The sequence below is a fragment of the Sinocyclocheilus anshuiensis genome, unplaced genomic scaffold (genome assembly GCF_001515605.1).
Source record: "Sinocyclocheilus anshuiensis isolate Anshui unplaced genomic scaffold, SAMN03320099.WGS_v1.1 scaffold11, whole genome shotgun sequence".
Classification (NCBI taxonomy): Eukaryota; Metazoa; Chordata; class Actinopteri; order Cypriniformes; family Cyprinidae; genus Sinocyclocheilus; species Sinocyclocheilus anshuiensis.
In genome coordinates, this window is record NW_015551076.1 from 1,429,127 (window position 1) to 1,456,643 (window position 27,517).

General features: G+C 38.4%; 1 protein-coding gene across 1 annotated transcript in view; it reads right to left on the bottom strand.

Annotated features, from left to right (window-relative positions):
* Positions 1-27,517, bottom strand: part of LOC107662403 (serine/threonine-protein kinase WNK4-like) — a 62,526-nt gene that overhangs the window by 2,134 nt on the left and 32,875 nt on the right. The window contains 14 exon segments of the mRNA XM_016452407.1: positions 61-266; positions 734-1,301; positions 2,129-2,234; positions 2,930-3,795; positions 5,712-5,840; positions 6,114-6,168; positions 6,805-6,978; positions 8,170-8,286; positions 8,410-8,545; positions 9,220-9,293; positions 9,975-10,177; positions 13,841-14,237; positions 14,349-14,568; positions 16,233-16,321. Of these exon segments, the coding sequence (XP_016307893.1) occupies positions 61-266; positions 734-1,301; positions 2,129-2,234; positions 2,930-3,795; positions 5,712-5,840; positions 6,114-6,168; positions 6,805-6,978; positions 8,170-8,286; positions 8,410-8,545; positions 9,220-9,293; positions 9,975-10,177; positions 13,841-14,237; positions 14,349-14,568; positions 16,233-16,321 (3,340 nt within the window).

The following is a 27,517-nucleotide window of genomic DNA, read 5'->3' on the forward strand; positions in this document are numbered from 1 at the left end:
TGTGAACACATTTCCAAGTTGAAATATTCAGTAAAATATTTGTTACTTCTCCTATGGTACCTGTAGGGGGCAGTATGTCCAGTCTCTGCAGGCTATTTCGGCGAGAGCTTGGGTACCCTCCACTTTTAGACAGACGACGTTGGCGGCTGGACAACATGGCCGCTGGAGACACGATTCCTGGAGGGGGCACTTTACCCATCCGTTTGTAGAGTTCCTCGGTCTCTTGCTTTTGAGAGGCCTGGAGAGCCTGAACCTCTGCCACATGTCTGAGAAAGAGGGAGAAGGACAGGAAGTCAACAACAAGGCAGTGGTTTTAAAGCTTCAAGTGACACTTAATCACAAAATAATGTGATCCCACTTAGTTAATACACAATTTATTAATAAGTTACTGATAACCTATTAGATCTCATTCAGCAATATAACATAGGATATAATCTGTGAAAGTGCTTTTCTGATTTTCTGTATTTTTGCATTATGTCATCAGATCTTTCCACACTTGAAAACTTTGACAGCACTGAACATGTTCGGACATGTTAGATCAAAAAACATTTGGGATTAAATTTATAATGGAACTGATGGTTTGGGTCTAAACTATAAGAGTTACAGTAGCTGCTTCACAAGTTAGACTTTATGCTCAGGCTCACTGCTAGAATTTGATGAATCACTTCATAAAACATACAGGGATTTGCAGGAGTGTACCTCAAGCAACCCACAAAACACAGTACAGGCTCACCTCTCTCTGAGTTCCTGTAGCTCCTCATACATTCCCTCGTCTTCACTCTCTGTCTCGTCGCTGCTGGCGTACGACGTGCTGCGTGTGTAGCTCATCCACGGCTGATTGAGATTGAACTGAGGACTCCCGGCTGAACTTTCCAGCAAACTTACACTTATCCTCCGCCGCCTCCTTTCTGTCTCCTCCTCCCCTTCTTCAACTCCTCGTCCCTCGTCTGGTTCTCCAACTTTTCTCTCCGGTATTTTAGGTTCTCCAGTCCACAAGGGGGCGCTGTCTGAGCTGCACAAAGCCTCACTAGGTGGTTGGATAAGTGGTGGGGATTCATTCAGAGAGCTATGACTGCTTTCTGATTCTGCCTGTACGCCTGTGCTGCTGTCTGATTGGCTGTTGTGTGTGGGGGGCGTGGCTTGGGGAACTGTTGTAGGGCATGTTTGGGTCGGTATGGATGTGGGCGTAGCTGTAGGGGTGGGAGTTGGTGTCAGGCTGGGAGTCGGGCTGGGAGTTGGAATGGGGATCTCCTTGCTTGGACTGACTTGGAACCGTCCCACTGTGACAATAGACTTTTTCTCTGTGGACAAGGTGACAAAGGATTTTTTTTTTTTTTAACATGGTAAAACAGCAAAACAATACATCTTTACATTTTCTAAACAAAATGTGAGTAGTAAAGTGGCAAAAAAAAAGAAAAACCAAATGTATCAAAACTAACTGAACAATGTGCTTCGTATGCAATGAGCTTCTACAGTCAATAGATGGCAGCTGTGTATTTTCATTGTAGCCCTTGGATACACAATTATAGGAACTGAGTTTGAGTTGGACACTACATAGAAATTTTTATTTTTAAAGTACACTATCATTCGAAGTTATGGATTACTTGTTAAATATACTGTATTTTTAAAAAATAAGTCTCTTATGCTTTTCAAGGCTGCATTTATTTGATCAAAAATACAATAAAAACTAATATTGTGGAATATTATTACATCTTTAAATAACTGTTTACAATTTTAATTTATTTTAATATGTAATTTATTATTGTGATGGCAAAGCTGAATTTTCAGCAAACATTACTTCAGTCTTCAGTGTCACATCATCCTTCAGAAATCAGTGTAATGTATTGATTTGGTACTCAAGTAGCATTTTTATTAATGTTGAAAAGCTGTGATACAATTTCAGGTTTCTTTGGTAAATAGAAAGCTTGAAAGCACACAAAAGTGTGTTTATGTGTGTGCATGTGTAATAATGGACGTGTATGTGCATGTAAATATTTTTATTCTTGCCTGGTTGTGTAACCTTCATGTACTTCTGTGTCTTTGTGTACAAGGAATATAGGGTGTGTACTATTTATGGGTGTGTGTGTGTGTGTGTACGTGTGTGACAGATGGAAAGAGTGCAACTCACCTTCAGATATAGGCGAGAGTCTAGACTTGGCTGCGATGGTATTCGTTTCAGACACTGCCAGAGACATGGATAGAGTAGGGGAGGGCCTTGGGACAGGTGAGGACACCTAAAACAAGTTGAAAAACATTAATAAAAGCGTCAATCCTAGACGTCCTTCTACAGGTGCTTTGAGACATGTAATAACAGACAACACCCACAATACTGTACATGTTCAGAACAGGTTTGTCTAAGTATGTTCACAAAGACGTCTGAGAGCAATGCTCCACTTAATAGTATAACCTCATATTTATGTTTACAGAAACACTTAAAAGACGTTCTTGTGGTGATGCATGTCTTTGTTTGAAAGGTACACATTTAGATTAGAAGAACAGGTTTGGCTTTAGAAGACTTTAAAGTGACAGACCCACAAAAAAATGAAACTTTTGTCATTGTTTAATCACTAATGTCATGCCTTGAAAGACTTACTTTCTTGAGTGGAACACAAATGGAGAAATTGTTTAAAATATTAAAAAAAACAACCCAAACATATGGCTATATTCCAACTGTAATGCAATAAAAACCAATGACACCTCATAATAAATCTTGTAACTGAACATGAAATGCTAAGTTTGAATATTCGTGAGCAGCCAGAAGATTCTGCAATATTTCTCCTGTTGTGTTTCATGGAAGAAGAAAAAAACTCATACGGGTTTGCTATGCTTGATATGAGTGTAAATAAGAATTTCCCCAGAATTTATATTTTTGGCTGAACTACCCCTTTAGGTTAAAAGTTGTTTTGTGTTTGTTATTTCGAACACTTACAGTGTTTTGCGGGCTCGGGGATGTGGAGGACGCTGGTGAGCTTGTGCTGGATGGGGTGCGGGAGCTTGATGCTGAACTGTCTGCCCGCTCTCTGAGCTGCCCAATGGGGTTAGACTGGCTCTCTGCCAGTGGGCTACTTCTAGACCCTGGAGAAGAGCTTGGATTTGTGGGGTTTGGGTTTATGGGATATTTAATCTCAGGGGCAGTGCCTGTTCTTGGCTCCCTAAGAGGGACTACTGGTGGAGATGCTGTTTGGCCCCCTTTGTGAGGTTCGGGAACTGGTGCCGGAACCTGCATATGAGCATCAGGATATTGATACATATCCATATACTGGCCGCTCTGTGCCTCCTGGTAGTACGGTGCATCAGCATTGCTCATACTCGCATGCTGAGCTGGATACATAGGGCCATACCCTGGTTGAGGGGTCATTTGTGGATGGAAACCTTGAGGGATGGATCCAGGGGGTATAAAGGACTGTGCAAAATTCATAGCCATAGAAAGAACACTGGCCAGCGAAATAAGGGGCTGCTGGGAAGGCAGTGGCCACATGCCTGCAGCTTGTGGACCAGGTGGAGGGGCAACTGAAAGTGGCAGATTGTTGGTTTCAGCTTGAGTTGGCATCTCGACAGACTGCTGAACCGGTGAAACAACAGAAGAGGACGAAGAGGAGGAGAAAAAGTTTGGGTTGCTGGGGACGCGGGTGAGCGGACTTGGGTTGAGGGGACTCTTGAGTGAGGCATGATCAATTTGGTAGGGGTAGACGAAGTGGGTGTTGTGAGCGTAATTTGGCAGGAGATGTGGCAGGACATCAGGATGGGAGTACTGTGGGTAGTTGGGCGCAAAAGACTGGTAGTTCTGAGAGGAACCTGAAGAAAATGGAAATCGGAAGAAAGAGAGAAACACTGGGTTAAAGGAGGAGAAAAAGTTTGGGTTGCTGGGGACGTGGGTGAGCGGACTTGGGTTGAGGGGACTCTTGAGTGAGGCATGATCAATTTGGTAGGGGTAGACGAAGTGGGTGTTGTGAGCGTAATTTGGCAGGAGATGTGGCAGGACATCAGGATGGGAGTACTGTGGGTAGTTGGGCGCAAAAGACTGGTAGTTCTGAGAGGAACCTGAAGAAAATGGAAATCGGAAGAAAGAGAGAAACACTGGGTTAAGTACAATACACAAACACATAGCAATCTTGGTTGCCAAGTTGTAGTAGTGTTCATCGCTAGTAGGCATTCCTGCTAAACTCTTCTCAACTTAGTCATGTCGTCAACAGTCATTGTGGCCATTGATGCTATTATAAGAAGTGGTGTGGCATTGTTGTTAAAACTTAGGACCAGAAAGCAGTCGTAGGTTTGAGTCCCACAAAGAACAAGCCATGATCTGTCACCCTTTATGCTCTAAATTCCAGATTGTTCCACAGGGATTGTCTCGAGTAAACATGTTGTAAGTTACTGTGAATAAAATCATTCGCTATGTGGTTATTTGCTTAAATCAGCAACTCTTGTGGAAAACTTTTGGAAAACGGTTGCTTTGTCACTGTCTTGTGTGATCATTTTCACTGTTCAACTAAGAATTAATTTATTAAAACTCTCTGACATACTTTGACCTGTCAATGACATGCTTGACTTCTGAAAAGGCTCCATAACCATCATTGTGGCATACAAATAAAGCCACACATTGGGATGTGACCTCACTTCAGAGGAGCTAACCACATTGGAGCATTTATCAAACCCCATGTGCCAGTCCTCTACTTCCTGTGCAGACACATTGGCACAATGATTTGTCACCATATGTGTCTTTCAAGAAAAGGAAAACTGGCAATCTTGAAACAGAGCTTTTATACTGTGCACAGGCTGTGTAATATGTGTATTTTGTTCTCTCAGGTAATGAAATCTACTTGTTCATTTTGAAGCAGCAGGTGTCAAAAGCAAATCCCGAGATACGTCAACAATGACACTGGCGTCAAAGCTTGGTCTCCATGGGGATAAGTGTTCAGAAAGCCAATTGAAGAGTGGGATACACAAGATATCGAGTTTGTTCCAGTAGCTCCACAGCTAATGGTGTGCAGAGAGAGAAATAGGCATGGAAAAGAGCTCTGAGTAACAATGACATGAGTGAAAGATAAAAGAGCGAGAATGTTCATTATGACGCCCCTCGTACACTGAACGTCCCCAAGAGGTCCGGACTGTACTGATTGTCTGTGTGACAGAACATAGCTCTCATTACCTGGAGAGACCAAAGACGATTGGTTCTGATAGTGGTGATATAAAAATGTGATTGACAGACTAATGTATTTTGAGACACCTGAGGTGGTGCAAAAGCAGGAAACACTGAAAATAGACTATAAAGTTGTTTATCAAAACAACATTTTGGAATACAAGCTTTTATTGAACAACATAAAACAATGGAGCAATAATGACCTATTGTGTGAAGAAAAAAGACATCTGCTGGGCTTGATTCAAGTTGCACGTAATGACAGGCACAAAAACACTTTTCTATTCAGTAAATCTGACAGAATCTACATGATCTAACAAGTTTATAGCTATGCTTTCAGTTTCATGTAGATTAATTACCATTTGGATGTAAATGTTGAGCCTCACCCTCATGTAAATTAGATTTCAGCATCAAGTTTTTAGTAAGTACCACTGGTAACCATTTTATGACTTATGGCCATTATCAATACAAATTCTCAGCGTGGTATCATTTTAGGTAGAGCTGCTTAGGAATAATATGTATTGTAAAAAGCACAGCACATAAATTCAAGGAAAGAGAAAGTGATTTACTGTTGTACCTGTAGTGTGGAAGGACTGTGAACGCAGGGGCCGGACGGGTGGAACGGCATAGGGATCAACATAAAAGTCGGCGCTCAGTGTAGGTGAAGAACCCCGGGTCACGGGCCCTATACTGGCAGCAGCGTAATCTGAAGGACATACAACAATAAAGTTATATCATGATGTGCACTTTTATCATTTTTATATGCTTTTTGCATTTTTAGATTTTAATTAATACATTATTTAGTGCCTTTATTACGATTTGTTTGGGGGGGGCGACACATTGAGCATTTGTTTGTAATTATCTATTGAAAAGACTTTACACATACTGTATATGATGAGTGTTTGTGTGTTTTTGTGTGTGTATGTGGTCTGCAATCTGCATGTGTGTGTGTGTGTGTGTGTGTGTGTGTGTTTGTTACCTGGCAATGAGGAGGAGGAGTGTGTGCGAGCGAGGCCCTGCGTGTGGAGATTGGGCTGTGGAGAAAAACAGAGCACACGTTGACATTAACGTCACCGTCTAGAAAGTGACCAATTTAGGACCACGTGTGAGAAAAGATAAGAAGATTGTCGCACAAGCACGAATAAAGTCTACAGTCACACTGTTGCAGAGGCCTTTCTTGTTAATGACTGTTCAATATTGATGACTAACTTCTCTTATTACAATCATTGTAAGGAACACACTGTGTCTTTGTTCATTAAATGTTGTCTCAAACATCTGATGACATCAGAAGATTGAATTTCTGAACCACAACATATAAAATCCCAAAGTAAACAACTGAATTCCAAACCCTCGCCAGACACACACATAAAAGTTCTTATATAAAAACCCACTGAAAACATATTCAACATTTCCTTCTTTCAAACTTTTGCCACCATTTGGACCATTTTAAACTTTTTGCCTTCATATGATCAATTTAATTGAAAATATTTTTTAAAGGAATTTTTATAAAATGCTAAAATACAGTAGATATATAGACATATTTATAGTAATTCTCTCTCTCTCTCTCTCTCTCTCTATATATATATATATATATTAAAAAATTAAATAAATATTATAATAAATATATAATAATCTACAATTCTTTTAAATGATAAAAACTGGATACAAACCTGTGAGGCAGACAGTGAGCCGACTCCGCTCAGATAAGGCAGACGAGCGGTGTCTCTGGGGCCCAGTGGCTCCAAAGGCTCTCTCCTCATCAGGGCCTCCGCTCGAAGGATGATGTCCCTCATGCGGTGGATGAATCCCTCTCTCTCCCCAGGTAGGATAAACTCATTATGTACCTAAAAGGGGTGCAAAGAGACAGATAAGTTAATTGGGTTGATATAATTTTGAGTCCTCTTGCGTGCTCTTTTGAGCAGAGTTTCTTAATGAGTTCAAATGTCTCCTTCAAAGCTACTGGAATTCAATATTGAGCAGTGATACAGTGCAGTGAACAAAGACATGTACTCATAATGTAGCGAAGGGAAACACTACTGTCTATATTTAAGACTCCTAAATCCAGTCTCAAGGCCATGGACTGGATGATCAAAACAACTTTTAGTCACAGCTAACACAAAGAAGCCAAAGAAAGCAGCTAACAAAAGTTATTTTCAGTATCTCTACTAAAAACACACTCACCCCAGATTCCATTTTACATCAATTTTTTTTGTGCCTCATATTAATACTTAACTTAACTTGCTGTAGCATCTTAAAACATTCTGCTAATTGTGCAACTGAAAACACAGAAGCAGTCCTACAAGTCTATATTACCATAGAAAAACACTATAGCAGCGACACAAAAATTACAAATACATATTCCAGTGACTTTTAGCACTAATTGAGAATGTGATGAGTCACAAACCAGTTCTTTCTCCTGTAGGCCAAAAATGTGTCAAAAATAGCTGACAAGTCACAATGGACACATAAGAACTGGTTTTCCACTGGTAATTGAAGATGCTACAGTACAAAATGTTTTAGATGAACAGATGAGAGAAATGGCGCATAGATTTTCCACTGTAGGTTTGAGGTTGCAGAGTTTGTGCAAACACAGAAGCTGAAACATCAACACTTCTCTCGGTATAATGCAGTTCTTACAAGGAGTGCTGCCTTATCTCTGTCCTTGTGTCCTCTTTGACCGCCATAATTTTCAGTTTACAGATATTTAGTGGAGTAAACTGGAGACTAGGGGCAACTGTAATATGTTTTGCATTTTCCAATAAAAAAGACACTATGTAGAAATTGTATAAGTATTTACATATATATTGTATAAGTATTCACTTTTTAAAATCATTTACAATTACAATTATATTATTAGAAATTATAAAGATTAAATAATTATTTTATTATATATATTTAGTTTTTTCTATTTATTTTCTATTTCAATTTAATATAATTTTTTACTCACTCTCTCTCTCTCTTTCTATATATACAGTATATATATATATTTTTTTTTTCTTTTCTTTTTTTTTCTTTTGAGTGTGTTGCTTGTTTACCATCACTGCAGCAATGTCTTCTGGGTTGTCTCCATCCAGATCGAATTTAAATGTCACCATCTTGCTGTTATGGGTCTGTAGTTGACACTCTACAACCCGATCCACTTTATCTGACAGCTGCATGAAGAAAGACACAGGTAGGGAATGATTCGTGAGCATTTTATCACAAAAAGGCAATTAATTTTTAAAGCAGTTATCCATTTTTTGAGTTTAAGGCTAGCTAATAGACAGATGAGTCACCCCAGTGATGCGTAGCCGTGATCGAGCCCTCTTCCTGAGCAGCTTGGTTCCTGTGCGTTTGTTCTGACCTTTCCCGCCTCTCTCCGAAAGGCCCTCGTTTCCATCACTCAAACCAGAGGTGACATCAGAAGCATAGCTGTTCCGAGAGGAAGGATATAAAACACATGAATTTCACCGACTTCCTGAATTTCACAGAACTGGACTTCACAGAATGTTTCTTTTATCAATTTACCACTAGCACATAAAGGCCAAGTAATTTACCACAGATCTTCTAAATCAGGTTGAGCTAATTGAGTAAAATGCAACAGTGTCCTTGTGTACCCATTTGACCATATGCTACCTTTGCTTTGCCTTCATCTGGCTTCCTACAGAAATGGCCTTCAAGGTAAATTGCTCCCCTGAGCTAAATCATTACCATTAATGCACTTACCATTAGGCTATGTGCTGTGTATGTGTGTGTGTGTCTATATATGAGTCACACAGAAAAAGAACTGCTCTCCACTGGCGCACTACAGGCACTGTGGGTAAACGTGGCATGATGTTGGTCAGTTGGTGAGTAAGATTACAGCTCTCACAGCTGGGATCAGGTCCACATTTTCTTGACGTCAAAACAAAAGCCACATGCACACATGCAGTGGGGGAGGTTTTATTTAAATGGCAGTCTTGTATAGGACTGATTCTGCATTCATAGCTTAACAGGTTAAGACCAGGTTGATGACACTGCAGGGCATTTTTAGACAGATGTCCCATGTTTAGTGTGTAGGGAGCAGTCAACTCTGTGTATGGACCCTGTTAATCTAACAAGCTTACCTGTCGACAGGAGAGGAAAAACCACTGGCACTTCCTGACTGGGCCCTCTCTGTGGTTTGGGACACAGCAATGCTCTGTGGGAGGCAAAGGAAAACAATTAGCAATGTAAATTGTGACTCAAATGAGTTAAACCTCATTCAAATTAATATTTTATTTTATCATATAAAACAGTAAGGGCATTTTAGGGGCTGCTTGTCTGTTATAATTTTTGTAGTCAAAAGGAGTCTGAAATCTTGCATTTCCTTTAACTTTAAATTATTAGTTACGTGCACTACCATTCACTTATGCTCACCAAACTTGCATTTGTTTGATCAAAAATACAGTAATATTGTGAAATATTATTACAATTCAAAATAACTGTTTTCTATATTAATATATTTTAAGTTTCAATTCATTCCTGTGATGGCAAAGATACATTTTTAGCATCATTACTCCAGTCTTCAGTGTCACATGATACTTCAGAAATCATTCTAATCTACTGATTTGCTACTCAAATAGCATTTCTTCTTATTATCAAGGTTATAAACAGTTGTGCTGCTTAATATTGTTGTGACCATTTTTTTTTCAGGATTTTTTGATGAATCAAAAGTTCAAAACAAAAGCATTTATTTCAAATAGAAATATTTTGTAACATTATAAATGCTTTTACTGTTGCTTTTGGGTCAAAGTTGTAATTGTTAGTGTTGGTTGGATAATACATCAAACAGTCATTAGTGTTCATCATTTTAAGCATCTCATGCCCACTGGTAACCTACCGATGGGAAACGGAGAGCTGGGATCGCTGCAGCTGGAGTGGGTGGGGCTTCAGTGGGTGGAGCTTCAATGGGTGGGGTTGCCACATGAGGAGCGCCACTGGTTGGTTGTGGAGCTGTGGAGGCTTGGTTTGCCACAGGAACTCGAGCTTCTGAAGGATCCTGAAGCCCAGAGGAGCTGAGATATCCATCCGTCTCACAGTCAGCTGCCATGGTAACCATAATTCAACCATACAAGAGGAACAAAGAGGAAAGTAGTTTGTTACTGTGCAGCTTACCAATAATGCTAAAGTGCATAGAGATGTCATGCATGCCCTAGCAAGGCATACAGGGTTAGTTGCATAAACATAGTCACTATGTTAAGACTAGTTTGACCAGCTAACAGTTAGGTAAGGGCAAGGATGTACGTTAACTTTTTTTTTCACATAGCACTGGTGCTACAGAGGTTAAAAGTTTTCTAGCACAGGCCAAAAAGTTGTAGCACAAGTATAAAACATCTTTTATCATGTCTGAAAACAAACACAAGTCAAAACAGGCACTGATGTTCCATACAGAGCACAAAAAATACAAACCATCACAAAAATTGTTTTTAGACAGTTTTCTTAATTTGCTAAAAAAAGAGTGCAGAAACATAACACCTCTTACACCTTAACAAAATATAAAATAAAAATAAATGGCAGACATTTAGGCCAAAGTGAGCAAAGATAAAAATCTTTGTCATTATTTTATCTTTGTTATTAGAAAATAAGAACAAAGATATACATTACACATAATATACAAATAAAACAAACAGTGCTTTATTTTTCAGGTACAGTATTTAGCAGTAACATTCAAGAAATTGAATGAACAAATATTAAAATAAAACACTATATACACTATATACATCAATTATACTTTTTTTTAAAGCAACTGACTGATGATAAATAAGTTCATCAGTCAAGAGCAGTGAGTGATTTTTTTTCTGTGTTTTGTTGTTTTATTAATATTAAAAGAATAGTTCACCAAAAATGAAAAGTCTTTCAATTCTGTCATAGTGTTTCACTTTTATACCATCATTTACTCAAGTTGTTTTAAAACTGAATTAGTTTATTTCGTCTGATGAACATAAAAGTTATTTTTGAAGAATGTGGGTAACCAAGCAGTTGCTGGTCCACAGTGACTTCCATGGTATTTTTTTCCTACTGTCAAAGTCAATGTGGACCAGCTACTGTTTGGTTACTCACATTCTTCAAAATATCTTCTTTTGTGTTCAGCACAAGAAAGAAATTAATACGGGTTTGGGACAAAATGTGAGTGAGTAAATAATGACAGAAATTAAATATTTTAGGTGAACTATCCCTTTAATGACAGTCGGCAGCATGTTTAGTAGCTACTGTCCCTTTAAGACCTGCACGGGTTTCTCTCAACTGTTTACTTTCATTTTAGACATAACCAACTGTGTTAATGTTATATGTAAACCTTGTGTGTTTTTAACAGTATTAGACACAAAATCAATCAGACACGAAAGACAACTTTGTCCAATAATCAGGCGCTTTTTGACAGGCTCTCAGTGTGAGTGCGCTTCATGAGTACGCGCTCAGAAAAAGCGCATGCAGAACAGCACGTGAATTAAATGTTTAACCGGTATTGCTTTAAAGCAGATGCAAATAATGTAGTTTTGAGACTGCGCATAAGTGCAGTGTCTCGTGAGAGTAACTCTACCGCTGAGCTAACACTGTGAATGTGAATGCATGTGGCGTTGTACATTATATTGAGACGGAGGGAGGCGCCAGAACTGCAGCTGATAGAATGTGCGCTGTAGCACGATACAACGATATTTCTTCAAAAGCAGATCGTGGAGACATTTTAATCGTCCATGATCAATAATCATCATATCGCACACCCATAACTATCAAGTATAATCAATCTCACACACACAAACAAGCACAATGAAATCACTTCACACTATTAAGCGGCTGTGTTATGAACATGCAAAATTGTATCACGAGTAACTCTACCGCTGAGCTAACACTGTGAATGTGAATGCATGTGGCGTTGTACATTATATTGAGACGGAGGGAGGCGCCAGAACTGCAGCTGATAGAATGTGCGCTGTAGCACGATACAACGATATTTCTTCAAAAGCAGATCGTGGAGACATTTTAATCGTCCATGATCAATAATCATCATATCGCACACCCATAACTATCAAGTATAATCAATCTCACACACACAAACAAGCACAATGAAATCACTTCACACTATTAAGCGGCTGTGTTATGAACATGCAAAACTGTATTGCACGTGTGCTACAGTGGTAAATGTATTCATCGCACAGACCAGTTTTTTCGTAGCACATGCGACACGACATGTCGCACTGTACAGCCCTGGATAAGGGGTAATCAGTCTTACCAATGTACCTTTTTGTAACTGACTTTAAAAAGTTATGACCAGTCTTAAAAAAATAGATGAATAATTTTTAAAACTAGTCTAAGCAGTTTATGCAACTCCCCACAGGTTATACAATGACTTTCATGGAGGTTGACTATTTTAAAGGAATTTCAGATAAACTAGACAGTCCCTTTTCTACAGGACCTTAAGGGCACTAAAGGTTTTGTAATATACACACTACTCTTCAAAAGTTTAATGTCAGTAAGACTGGCAGAAAAAAGTCTCTTATGCTCACCTAAACTGCATTTATTTGATAGAAAAAACATACTGTGAAAACTGCAATATTGTGAAATATTACTACAATTTACATTATTTTTTTTATTATTTTAATTACATTTAATAACCAATACTGATTTGGTGCTGAGGAAACATTTATTATTATTATTAATGTTGAAAACAGTTGTGCCACTTAATATTTTTGTGGAAACCATTTTTTCCCCAGGATTTTTTGATGATGTTCAAAACAGCATTTATCTGAAATAGAAATCTTTTATAATATAAATTTCTTTACTGTCACTTTTGATCAATTTAATGCATCCTTTCTGAATAAAAGTATTAATTCTTTCAAATAAAATCTTACTGATCCCAAACATTTGAATGGTAGTGTTTTTATGTAAATCTAAAATAAAATGATACATACCATGCTCACTAATTGGAGCCAGATTGTGTGTACTGGATCAAATAAAATCCAGACTAAAAAATATGTATGAAATGGAAACGACTGACAAACAAACTGCCCATTATTTTTTCTTCTTTGAATTCAAGGCAGTCAAATGCTGTTTCAAATCATTCTGGCCAGATTTAAAAGACATCTAAAGATGTTGTTTAGTTGTTTTAAACTAATTTACCCATATAAACTGCCATGTAAGTTAGTAAACATTCTGTACATGCAAATGGTTGACTGTATGACTGTATGCCAACATACTGAACAATGTAGCAACTGTTTATCCACTAACAAGTAAATCATGTTGGTTTTAAATGTCATTTGGTCATGAGAAACCTGTTTGAAGTTTGGGTTGGCCAGAAGAGACATGTGGATCAATATTCCTGGAACAACATTCCAATCAACCAATCAGGGATAAGCTTACAGCTACTGTCACGTTTCGGCTTACAACCAGGATTAGGAGCTTTTACAATGTTCAGTAATTACAGGAAAATATGCAGATGCATAAAAAATGCATATGCATTGATGAATTGTTCACAATAAGATCTATAACGTGAATGCAGAAAATAGAGAAGGCAGGGCTGTCCAGTCCAACTTGCCCCAACACACCTGTCTAGTAATCCTGAAGACATTGATTAGCTGGTTCAGGTGTGTTTAATTGAGATTGGAGCTTAGCAGGATAGTGGCCCTCCAGGAGCAGGTTTAGACACCTCTGAGAAAGGGTGAATATCTATTTCATGCCGACTTTAATATATAGAAGAGTACACAAACTTACAGGTTGCTGATGAGTAGCTGGAGCGACGTATGTTGAAATGCTGCCGCTGGTCCGCGTCTGGCTCCTCGGGTTCGGTGGCAAAGCTGGCGTTGAAGCCAGAGTCCAGAGATTCGTTTGCAGGCAGGGAAATGGGGCCTGACACTGTGACAGTGGGCAGAGCTTGAGTTGGGACGGAAACAGGCGTCTCTACAGGAGGCTTAGAAGCAGGTGGGTTAGAAACTGAAGGTTCGGCTTCAAGAATAGGTTCCTCCTCAATCACCTCCTCTTGTCGCCGCCTCTGCGCCTCTTCGGCCTGTCGGCGGAGCTTCTCTCGTTGCCGCTTGATGGCGGTAACGCGGTCACGGATGGCTTTGGCCACCAGTTTGTAGTCTGCCTCACAGACGAAGCCAAGAACAACCTGAAGGACATGGATTTGTTGTTATTTTTGCTGATCTGTTCAGTAATGCCACTGAAATTACAATGGAAAAATGGAAATTAATCTCTATCAAATCAAGATTTTCGATCTCACCATCTCCTGAGCCACCTCTTCCGGGACGTCCTTGTAGAGTTCAAACAGGAACTCAATGGCGTTGTTGTCCTTATACTTGCCATGGAGCTTCTTGGTGTCATCCATTCGAAGCCAGAGTTTAAGGCCAGACTTCACCATGTCATCCTCCTCAGTCAATTCGACACGGACACCATTATTCTCCTGGAAGAAAGTGTGCTCTAACAGGTCCTGGATAGTGTACCTAACCGAGATAACGAGAAAACACATAAGATTGTATACTTCCTTCTGGGTTTTAAAAAAGGGCATTGAGGTTTGGCTGGTTCACATGAGCTAGTTAACCTCTACTGGTAGATGTTGTAACTACACCATCTGGCTGCAAAAAACATCTTTTTCCACTAGAAGCCATTCAAAAATTAGCTCTGTTTTAAAAAAAAAAAATGTACAAGCCACATGCAAGTGACAAATATGAATTACGATCCTAAAATAGCTATTTTAAACTATTGTTTTTGATGAAGGCTGTTTACATGAGCTATTGCTTTTAATAAATGCTAATTATTTTCGCAACATTTTAAGCCAATTTACAACCAGATTTCCTTATTGCTTTGTGAAACATGCAACCGGAAAAAAAAAGTAAAATCTCAGCATAATAAGGTCTCATATCTTATGAGAGATGGACTGTCAGGCAAGCGCTTTGAGATCTTAATGTGACTGAGAGTAAGAACATTCATCTACAAAAACTGGAGTTAATTAAATCAACACTATTAATCATCAGAATGACCTGCTGCTGGATGGAGTGAGTCATTACTAGTGGCTATTGACCAAACGCTTTACATAATGGCTGGATGACATTAAATGGACTATTATCCTGGCAGACATGTGTTATGTTGAATTGATTACAGGATTATGAGGATATTTTGGGTAGAAGAAAAGTGGTGTGACTGAGCGATTTCAAGTGGAGAACAGGTACTGATGGAAACTCTTTGTTACCTTTTTGGTATAAAAGTGGAAAAAAGCCAAAAATCATGTCTGCAGGAAGTCCACACAGTTACTCTATTCCAAAACCTAGTGATTTGCCTACAGAGTTAGCATGACATGTGGTCCTAAGAAAATAAGAGAAGTGCTAATAATTAATATACTTAAATTGATCTTAATATGTTTCAAGCAAATCATTGTAAATAAAAATAAATGTAATCCAATATTTGTGTGTGCTACTGTGTGTATGTTTATGTTAGAGTACCATGCTGTTAGCTTAGTAACTTGCTAATGCTAAACTTTATTGTGAGGTATGTGTTTTGCTATTTGTGTAGCTGCCAAAGTAGAGCGTTCTAAATTGGGCTTCCATGATGGTCATAAAGCTCCCTTAGAAGTGTGCGACCAAAAATAAACCCAAATATAAATATATACTGTATATTGTATTGTGTCTGTGAGATTAGCTGGGATTTTAAAAAGACGGGCAGCAATGTGTTAGTAACCCTAACTGTAACTCTCTCTCATTTTAACTAGTGACCCAAAGCCCTCCGACACCACAGAGGTCAAACAACACAGAGGAGAAAGTTTATGCCCTAGTAGTACCACTAGAAAATCTGAAGTGTTCATGTCGGCATCTTTGACACTGTTGATTCTGTGACCACATGTCACCTGATCAATGTAGGGCAGAACAGAAATATCAAAATAACCAAAATAACAAAACTAGGTAACAAAAATACTGGCGTGCAGGGCTTTCTGAGGAGTTGTTTAAATGTCAAAAGGACAAGAATCTGGGTATTGTTGTTTTAATGTGCAAACGGTAAAAACCCGTCTGGCAGGTGTTAAAACATTACGACTGCTGGTGCACATACACACCTTTGCAGCTTTTGGTTACAGATGTTCCTGTTTGTTGAACGACCTTGTAGACATTATAGTTACCTTTCGTCTTTGTTCATCCGGATGCATCCCTCAATGATCTCTTTCAGTTCAGGGACTTTCACTTTGTAAAAACTGTCTGGCTTCATACCCTGAAAAAGAGCGAGAGGGGTTTGGGGGAGAGGAAAGGGTAAAAGAAAGGAAAATTCCCGTTAGATAATAGAAATGTCATAGGTGTCAATTATTTTGATGGACAGCATGGGGGGGAAAAATCAGGACGGGAGTCAACATTATAATGGGAAAACCAATTTTGTGTGTGTACGTTTGTCAAGTGGGCTGACTGACAGAGAAAAAAAAACACATCCACCCATCTTCACACAAAACACAAGGTGCTGTAAGAGATCTCTGCATGTTTAGCACAAATGTCACACTTAGTTATAGTAAGAGATTAGCAGACCAGGCCAGACCAGGTCAGAGGTCAAAGGGGCAGAAATCCTGTTCGAAGAGTACAGTACTCTCCAAACTATAAATACAACAAGTGTGAATGTAATGTTGTATTTACATAGTGATGGTATTTACATAGTGTTACATTTCTAGGGACTCAAATGAGGAAGTTACAGATCATTTTTACAGTATTTACAGATACAGTATTTACAGATATTTCATTCTGTCACACAAAAGAGAACTGCATGGCATGTGCCTCATATTATGCCAATATTTGGTCCCCACAAACATAGTAAAATCAGAATAATATTCATTTAACACTGCTTCATATGCATAAATCTTCTAATGTTCAAAATCATCTAATGAATCAATTTATATATTGTTGCAATAAACAGTCTGCACTCCCTTTTCTTGCTTAAGACACATTAGGGCAAGAATCTTATGAATGTATTTAAAAAAAATACTGAATTACTCTGTTGTTAATCACAATTCATCAAATTATGTGCCGAGTCAAACTGAATCATTTGCAAAAATGCTTTGGAATCCAGCTGAAAAAAAAAAAACTAGTGCTGGCAAACAATTAATCGCGTTCAAAATAAAAGTTTTTGTTTACATAATATATTTAGATATACTGTGTATATTTATTATGTGTATATAAGTACACACACATACAGTATATATTTTGGAAATATTTACATGTATATACATTTATATATTTATATTCTATATTATATATAAATATATTTAATATATAAACATAACATATTTTTCTTAAATATATACATGCATGTGTGTGTATTTATATATACATAATTAATATACACAGTACCCACACATATATTATGTAAACAAAAACTTTTATGTTGCATGCAATTAATCGCGATTAATCGTTTGACAGCACTAAAAAACCTAAAGATTCACACCCTAAATCTGTACAATAATAGAAACACAAAGTTGAGTGCGTGTAAACATAACTCAGTAATGTTACAGACAAGGCTTGCCGGTTTGACCTTCAGCGTTTCATTGTTGTTGAAGCTTCAGGCTCTGTTTGGCTTCATAATGGCTGTATAGACCTAAGCTCATCTCTAAAGCAACTTGCCAGGGACAATTTTTGGCGGTGTTAAAATATTGGGGTCGCTTCAACCTGCTGACATAAAAAACAACCGGCGGCAATCGCGGATTTGGCAACACTGGTCCGCAAACTACGTTTCATGTAACTCCTCCCCGAACTTCCCGCTGCCCTGTATCTTGGTCTCTCATTGGCTGTAGGTCATCGCCGATGTGTTTTTCAGTCAGAACTCATTGCACACAGTGTGACTGTGAATCGCAGACAGCTCCAGATATTTAGCATGCCAAATATTTCACGGGCGTCGGTGACGTGTCGGCGATTCCCTCAGATCGCGTCTTTGATCATTCACACTGCGTGATTGTCACTCGCGTGAACGAGCACCGATTTGCCTCCGATGTCGGGCATTTGTCGGCGATTTCGCAAAACGAAAGTGAGTGAAAGTGAGTCGGCGAGTGAAAAATCGGGCTAAAATCGTGCAGTGTGAACTCGGCATTAGAGATTGGCCATATAAAACTGTAAGCAAGTTTTTATACAGCACATATTAGTCAACAGAGCACATCACGCCAGAAGTACGTTCAGTCCTCCTGGGCTAAAAAAAAGGAGTTTATGTTATCAGTGTTATCCGTTGGCCATCTAATGACAAGGAACAGACACCATATTGTGGAAAAACATCGATCACACAAGACGTGCTTTGTGGAACATGGTTTGGTTGCCTGTTTCCACACTCAACTCGATTTTACAAGCCTTGTGAGGACATTTCCACAAATGGGCATAATAAACACTCACAAACACACTTATAAAAATGACTACAAAGAACACTTTGATTAAGTCTATACTGGATTTGAAAGAAAAATAGCTAATAAAAGGACTGCACTGTACAGTCATTCTATAAAACCACTCTTCTCCTAGAAGGACCATCGCTTTTTTCATTTAGATGATAAGAAATCCAATTCTGGAATTCAAGGAAATGCTCTTTTCACAGTCCATCTCCTTTGTTAAGTGGAAAGCTAAATTAAATCAAGCTCTGAATCAGGCAGCTGAAACCGCACTGTAAAACAGATGAGGTGAAAACCACAAAATTGTGATGCTGAGGACATTTTGCAGCATCATACCCACACAGAACCCACTGATTCAAGGTAAATGTCCTCACCACAGTGATATAGAAAACTTGAGCACATAAAGTGTGTGAGTATATGTATGCCAAAAACAGTTTCAAATCCATCACATCATCACTTAAAACAGCGTTCTTGGCCTGAAATCCTCATGGAGGAAAGCTATGACGTAACTTCAGTATTCTTCCAGCCAGGCCCACTGCCATATGCTCATTGCAAAAGGCATTATGGACAAGATCCATGCTGTTGTTGGACAGAACATTTTTGTGGCAACCTCAATGTTCTGAGCTGCCCAGAAAATACAGAGAGGAACTTGTTGACATAACAGGACGCTTTGCTATTGCTTGTTCAGATAATAGGCCCATTGAAAGTTTGAGATGGAAAGGAAAAGAGAAAATACAAAACAGAGGTGCAATTCAGCATAAAGGGGGTGGGGCGGCCTGAAGTTCTCACCCCTGAAAACCGCTTCTGTCCAAGGCACTGGGCAAAACTGATCTCATAGGCTTTCAACAGGGGTTCAGGAGGTAGTTGAAAGGGATTAGTTGAATGATTTTTCACTGGTCAGGCGCCTCTTGATGACATCAGTCTTTTGAGGAGACCCCTTGAGACCATGAAGCAAAGAACCAAATGCCCATTTATGTTTGTTTCACACACCGTTAATCAGCTCTTTTTCTACACCAGCATTAGGTCGCTCAGCCTGTTCAAGCTGGTCTGGTTTACTGGTTTTAGAGGGGTTTGGGGTCATTTTTAGCTGGTCAGTATGAGAGTCCATCTAATGGCGCTTTTCCACTGCATGGTACGGCACGGTACGGCTCGGTACGGTTCACTTTTGGGGGGTTTTCCACTGGGTACAGTACCTGGTACCTGGTACTTTTTTTAGTACCACTTCGGTTGGGGTTCCAAGTGAACCGTACCGTTACCAAAACGTGACGTGTAAACTCTGCTGATCACGTATTGGCCGGAGAGAATCGTCACTACCTGCGTCACTGAACTTGCGATACAAACACAATGGAACCGCTAGATTTAAATCAACACAACCAGCGAAGGACCGAACGCAACTGTTTTGAACGAGCGCACCTTTTTTTTAACAACCAAAAAGTTTTGTTGTCTGTTGCGGAAGTACAGACGTTCCTCTCGTTGATAGCAGAGGAGCGGATCCAGCGAGAGCTTGATGGGGCGATGCGGAATGAAAAAGTTTTTTTTAGGAGTCGTGGTAGTAGAGGCGGCGCAACTATAATGACATGTGAATAATCCCGCCCACTCTAAAGCGGTACTGAACTGCAGTGGAAACGCAAACCGTGCCGTGCCGTACTGAGCCGTACCGAGCCGAGTCGTACCACGCAGTGAAAAAGCGCCATTAATGAGTTAAAGACCAGCCTGATCTGACTAGAGGCCAGCTAGACCAGTAAGGAACCACTTTAAACCAGCTAAAACCAGCAAGCCTTCACAATCCTGTTATAATAAATGAAAAAGAAAAAAAGTTTAATTTCTGCTCTGCATCTTCTCTCTGTTTCTTCTTCCTCGCCAATGGCTTGAGGAACGATCATTGCCTCACATTTACGCAAGAAGCCCAACATTACATCCAGCTGGAAGTGCTGCAGCAGTTATGTGCTGGTGGCTTGAAACCAGATTTCATACAAAGTTTGCTGTCATTAATATTCAAATTCAAATAAATTTCGTTCGTTTCTAAACTTTCTGTAAGAAGTGAAAACCCTGAAAAAACTCAGTAATTGCACATCTCAGTAATTGCACATCTGAAACACTTTTCATACTCTTAGTACGAAAACGTCACAGTAGATATTAACTGACCTTTTCCCTAAGGATTGCAGACAGATATGCCAACCTTTCTAGCTGTCAACATAAACATGCCACTTGTTTGTGTATCAAACTGGAAGCTTCACAAACAAACTGTGCTGAACACCAAATCATTTATGTACTCCTACCATATATAAGCATGACGATACCACCCAACATATGTGTCCGCAGAAACCAAGTGTTAAATGGCAAAGTAGTTTACATCTAAATGTTCTCTGATGAGAACTGTGATTAGGTTGATTAGCTTTGCTAGATCTTTGTTCATTTTACAGGCAAGTTTCATTATAAGGTTAATGCTCACAGTAAGCCAATAAATCAACCTGAAAGCTTTTGATTTCAGTGAAAAGGCAAGGTCAATTTTCTCTGCGTCTCAGTTAAGTGACCACAGTCATCTTGTTGGCACGGACCTCGTGCTTGATGGAAAGGCTTTTCATCTCCGCTGTGTGTTTAACAGGTAAGCAGCATGGGCTGAATTGGAAGATAAATACGGAAAATAGCAAGGTTACATGTTTCGGTAAATACATAGTGTGATTCAGTGTTAGCTGTATTTGAACATGAAAGCGGTGCTATTTTGTGAAAACAGCAGTCAGAACAGTTTAAGCTGCCATGATGGTTCTTACAGTTAAAGGGATATTTCAACAACATTTGGACCCCAACGATTTCCATTTTATGGGCAAAAACAGTTAAAACAGTCTTCAAAATGTCTTCTTTTGTGTTTTTAATGGAAGAAAGTCAGTCAGATAAACACAGGTTTCTTACCTCCTGATTCAAGCTACTCATTTCATTAGTTTAGTACATTACATTACCTAGGAATCGAACCTGTAACTGGTGTTGCTAGCGCCATGTCTATCAGTTGAGCTAATGTGGCAAGACCACATGCTTCAGTGACATCACTGGCTCCACAAAGACTAACAGACATAATTAACGTCTGGTCCAGTCTTAATTCTCTCTGTCTGTTTCCTTCTGGTTCTGCATGTCACTCAATCTGCTGTGGATACACTGACGGTCGTATACAGGTGAAAAAGACAAATCTTGCATACTTTAACAATAAGGTGCACCACTTTCATGGAAAAACAGTATATTCCATGTACATGGAATATAATGACATTTCATCAAAGTTTTATCTGTGTTTAAGCATAGGCAGACGAGGAGACAGTCTTCATAGTGATGTGTACATGGTCTAATTATAGCACGTCTGATATGCAGAGGTGTTACACAATCTTTGCCCTCCCAATAGCATGCACATTAGTAAGTTTGGTCCTAACGCCTCCGCAACCTCACGAAAACAAATCTGTCCCCATGGCAATGCAGGACCCAGATTCACGTCTAATTGTATTACACTTAATTAGCTGGAGCTGTGACAGCGACAGCATTGCATTACTGGAACAAATGAAATGTATTTTAGATAAACAGAATAACACAAACCAACCTAAAATTAAAAGTATAAAATCTCCTTATTTATCTCCTTATTTTTGAACTATAAAATTAGATGCAGGACAATTCATAAACACAACTCAATGACCATGTCTGTATGTATATATATATATACTGTATATACAGTCAAACCAAAAATTATTCAGACACCAGATATACTTTTTGATATTTTTTTACTAGTGGGTCCAGGTCATTATAATTCATTTATGTAAGTGAGGATAGCAAAATAAACTGTGACATTATACCCAAAAATTCTTCATACAGTGGACTACCAGTAAAATTTATAAAAATTTGGGACTAAAAAATATTCAGACACTTTGACCTGACCATGTTTTGCTTATGTGTTTTTTTCTTTAATTGCTAATGCGCAATGTTTTTACACCATAGACTGAACAAAATTAATCATTGCTTGTAAATTGGTTGACCTAAATTGGTATTATCTAACTGTGTACTTAAATTTAACAGCTGACAGCTGACAGCTATTCAACCTAATTCATTACATACCTTTCTATCAAAGTTATCTGGAAATTATCAAGATGAATTTGTTCTGACACAGTTTAACTCTGAGTTCTTGTCATATTTTATTACCATTTTCTAAACTGTGATAATGTGAGAAATGTTGAAGGTGTCTGAATAAATTTTGGTCCATCTATCTATCTATCTATCTAATACACACACACACACAATATTGCTGATAATCTATAATTAATCTGAACAAAAATGACTAAATGAAAATTATGAATATTGGGATGAAAATAAATTGAATTTGAACCAAGATGTCAGGCTCTTGAAGGCTCTTATATTTCAGAAATCGGTCCCAGGTGGTTCACGTTTCCTTTTTAACCACACAAAATGATTTTCAGTTAGAAAGAATGACAGGTTAAGAACTAAGTAAGAGACTGTGTTGCCATGGTAATCCTAGAATACCAAGAAAAACCCGTGGCATAACAACAGAAGAAATTTAAGCGCAGGGGCCGTGGTTCATAAAGTTGAGCTTGAGGGCCCACCCGCCCGGCCCTATCTGAAAAACAAACACGCCGAGATTGAGGATCGTGTTTGTTAGAGAACATGTTATGCACTTAAGACTCCGAATATTGAAGCTCAACCTCAATCCTCCACAAAATGCATGTGTTTTGTGTTATTTGCATATCGCCCAAAACAAACGTCCACAAACAGAAATGCATGGCTTAGAGGAGCCTGTTGTTTCCAATGCTCAGCGTCTGCATTTAAATGTTTTTCTGTTTTACATGCCTCGTCTCTCTGGGACGCCTCCAACCTGTGCTTTGAAAAACAGCTTTGAAAAGCTGCTGTTTGTCTTCCGAACTTCCTTTGCTCCAGGAACAATTGAACATTCCTTTTTCTGTCTCTTAAAAGCTTGTTTCATGCTTACGCAGATCATAAAACCCGTCTGCAGTCTAAACAGAACACACAACTTTCTACAAACAACAGCATCTTTCTTGCTCTCATAAACACGCCGGGGTCAATCGCCTCCTCCACAGACCATGACCGTGGTATCACATACCCCACGCTCTCAGCCCCCAGTGACACAGAGGATGATTTTCATTAACCCAGGGAAATGCAAAAGCCCGTCGGGATCAAATATAAATGTGCCTTTGCGACAGATTCTCCAATCAGCTGATGCTCAGGCACATGGTTTGACCTTCTTTTGGGCTCCACTTTGCCCCACTGAACTCCTCTGCGTCCCTCCCATGCTTGCCAGGGGCCACTGCATTGTTTGTGTCCACACTCTTAGATCATGCATAGCTGATCCACCGTGTGTAGTGTGGAAATTAACAGTCGTAATCAGTGATTTATGACTGGCTCGAGTCGGTGATATGAATGGACATGCAAATGCAGACGTACAAGATACACATGCAAAATGCAGATATACATGATATACATACACAGAAAAAAAATCACTGTCTAAAGGCCTGTTCACACGAAGGACGATAACTATAAAGAAACGATAAAGATATAGTTCTAAAAATCGTTCTCGATATTAAAGAATAGCAGAGTCCACACCACAGCTATAACGATAAAGGCACAGAGAAACGATATCATTGGAATCCCTTTCAGAACGACTTTTTCCAGCTGATGAACGATACAAACATTGACACCCAATCAGAATCCATCCTGCTATAACGAGCTTGAGAATTTAAAGTGGCAGACGAGCAAGCGCTTAGAGTAACAGATAGGGGCGTGGCACGAGATCTCGCGAGATCCGATGTGTCTCGCGAGATCTGACTGGTCTCGCGAGAGCGTGACGATATCCTCTTCCAGACCTTTCAGATATATTTGCATTACACTGGCTCGTTCACAAGTGGTGGTATGCGAGATATTTTATGTTCACATCAGGCAAGTGGCCGCATGATAAGGGGGAAAATTACGCAGTGTAGTCTTTAATCCAGTCATAAAAACAGAATTCACAGTTTAACGCGGAATGTCACGGAATTTGTCAAATTTTGAATGAATTAATCAAAAGTAGGTCAAATCACGATATGGACTAGTATCTGTAAACATTAATCCACAAAAGTTGATTTAAATATGAATCCTGCATGTTCTGCCTGTCTCTGTTAATGAATGGCACAGACGCGCGGTTTCATTTACTACACACACACACTGAATCGCGTAATTTTCAATAATTAAAAGATAAATGATAAATTAAATTGATGTTTCATGCCTTCATATGATAACCAGAAAAATGTAAATACACAACAGAATTTCTGAGGGGAAAAAAATTCATAAGGCTACTTTAAGAAAAAAAAAATGAATAAATTAAGTTGTTTTATGCATTCAAATAATTAGACATCCTAAAACACAGAATTTGGTAACAATAAAAAAAATATGGTGAGAAAAAATAAAACATTTCATAGGGCCCTAAATATGTAATTTTTGTTACACTTTTAATAAATTGTGGTGAAAATGTATATGTTTAATGATGCACCTACTTTTTTGCATTTTGTGTTTTTCAGTTGAATAAAAGACTATTTTTCCCCATATATTTCATCATTGAGGATTTCTTTAAAAAAGTCAAAAAATCTCGTCTCGTCTCGTTCTCGTGAACCCAGTCTCGTGTCTTGTCTCGTCTCGTGGGATAAGTGTCTCATCACACCCCTAGTGACAGATTATATCGTCCGCTGGTGTGGACGCTAATATCGTTATCTTTATAGTTATCGTCCTTGGTGTGGCTTAAATCTGGATTTATTTTTCCCTGTACCTAGTAAACCTATACAAACATCTATAAAATTGACTCAAAAATCAATATTTGCTTATTTTTCAACCTCAAATGTTTTTTATTTTTATTTTTACCAAAAAAGTAACACAAATATTGTTATATTTATATTTAAAACAAGACAAAAAAATAAGTTTTTATTCACACGATGACATGTACTGTATTGTTCTTTTTTTGTTTTTTTTAAGAAATTAATACTTTTATTCGGCAAGGACACATTAAATCGTCCAGTAACAGATAATATATATAAAATATATTTTTAAAAAATGCTGCTATTTTGAGCTTTCTATTCATCAAAATATCTTGAAAAAGGGTCACAATTTCCACAAAAAAATTAAGCCACAACTTTTTACGACATTGATAATATTAATAAAAATATTTAAGCACTGAATAACATGTGAGACTGAAGACTGGAGTAATGATTGCTAAAAATTCAGCTTTACCATCACAGGAATAAATTACATTTTAAAATATATCAAAATAGAAAATAGTTATTTTAAATTGTAATAATAATTCACAATTTTACCATTTTTCCTGTATTTTTCATGAAATAAATGCAGCGTAGTTGAGCATAGGAGGCTTCTTTAAAAAAAACTGCATTTTGGAAAAACGCTACTGTCTCGCTTTGTCTATCATTATCGGTCAGTGTTCTGGAAAACGGAAATGTGCTCTCCGACCAACCATGTAATTTCTGCATGCCAACTTCAAAGTCACAAAGTCTCTTCTCAACTGTATCAGGAACAGCAGGATGAAAGCTGATGTCTGTTTGTCATGTCAGGCACACAAACGACTGCAAGCATCTAATTCACGCTTTCCTTCCTCTTTCCTTATCAGCTGAATCTGATATGGCCTCAAACACTAATCGGTGAGGGAAAACAGGAACAAAACAACCAAAGAACATTCTGATTGAAGACCTAGTGGCTGTAATGTCATAAAGACCATAATGGAGAACAGGACAATATAATGTCCTTGAATGTGCAAAAGATAAAGAGAGCCCAAAACAGGTGTAAAATGATAATAGGTAATGCTAATAATGCACATGAAATGAAATAATACAAAAACAACCCAAATAATACTTGAAATCACATTTACATTGACTTTCAGCTTTGCAAACTCTGTAGTTTATGAAGGACAGCTATATTTTAAGATGGCATCCATATTTAATATATGTGTTTATGTTTTGCTAGCAAGCTACAATGTATTATCTAGGTCTGTCAGTCTGGCCTTGCAAAAATCTGACAGGCATGATTTCAGTGGAACTATAGTGCTTACAAAACAGTGTTTCAGTCTGATTGATACTAAACTTTTAAAGTATATGCAAACATACTTGCTCATCATGATTAATTTACTCTGCAACCCGAATTTGTGATTAAGTGAATATTATTGTGCTGGTCATGTGATCTCAATATGGCGTTTATAATGAGAGACCACCCTTAAGAAGAATAAAATATCTCTTTCTATACAACAGATTTTATGCTTTTCTTTGGCTATAAGATACTTTAAATGGAAAAAAAACAAGTGCACATATATTGAGATGGCATCCATCTAAGTAAAGTATTACAAACTGGAAAAGTTTTCTTCAACATGTGTTGGCCATTAAATACATCATAAATGGAACTGATTTGAGGTTTCAGGAAGAGAAAGAGAAAATCAGCCAGTTTTCCCAACAAAATAATGAATCTCCTCTAGGGCTTCTGTATTCAACAATGCAACTGCTGTTGTTCTAGAACGGTTTAACTGTGTGGTTATTGCTTTGTATATTACTCACGTAAACATGCCGATTGGTTGGACTCTTAATGAGTCTAGGGAAAAAGTCGTCCTTTATGGAAGAGATTATAACCATGCAACTCGATGCACTCCCAAGATTGCGGTTAGCATGCATTGCACACGTGTACAATGAAATGACACATTTACAACACTGTAATCAGAAATCAGTTTGGACTCTGGGGTTAACCAGGGGGTTGATTAGAGATCTGGGCGAGAGGCAAGATCACCATCTTCTAAATAGAATTACAGCTCAAGAGAGATGCGCTAATGTCGTAAAGAAATGTCAACAAGAGCCTAATAAAGGCCTCACACAACCATTAGCAGACTTGTAAAAGCTTGAAGCCGCTTTGAGTAGAGATGGCTAATGAAGTGGGTGGCAGTGAGCTGAGAGAGTAGCGAATCGGTATGCGGTTTCACAAAATGGCTAGCAACACTTTAAAAAAAATAAAGGTTCCAAAAGGTTTTTTTTTTTTTT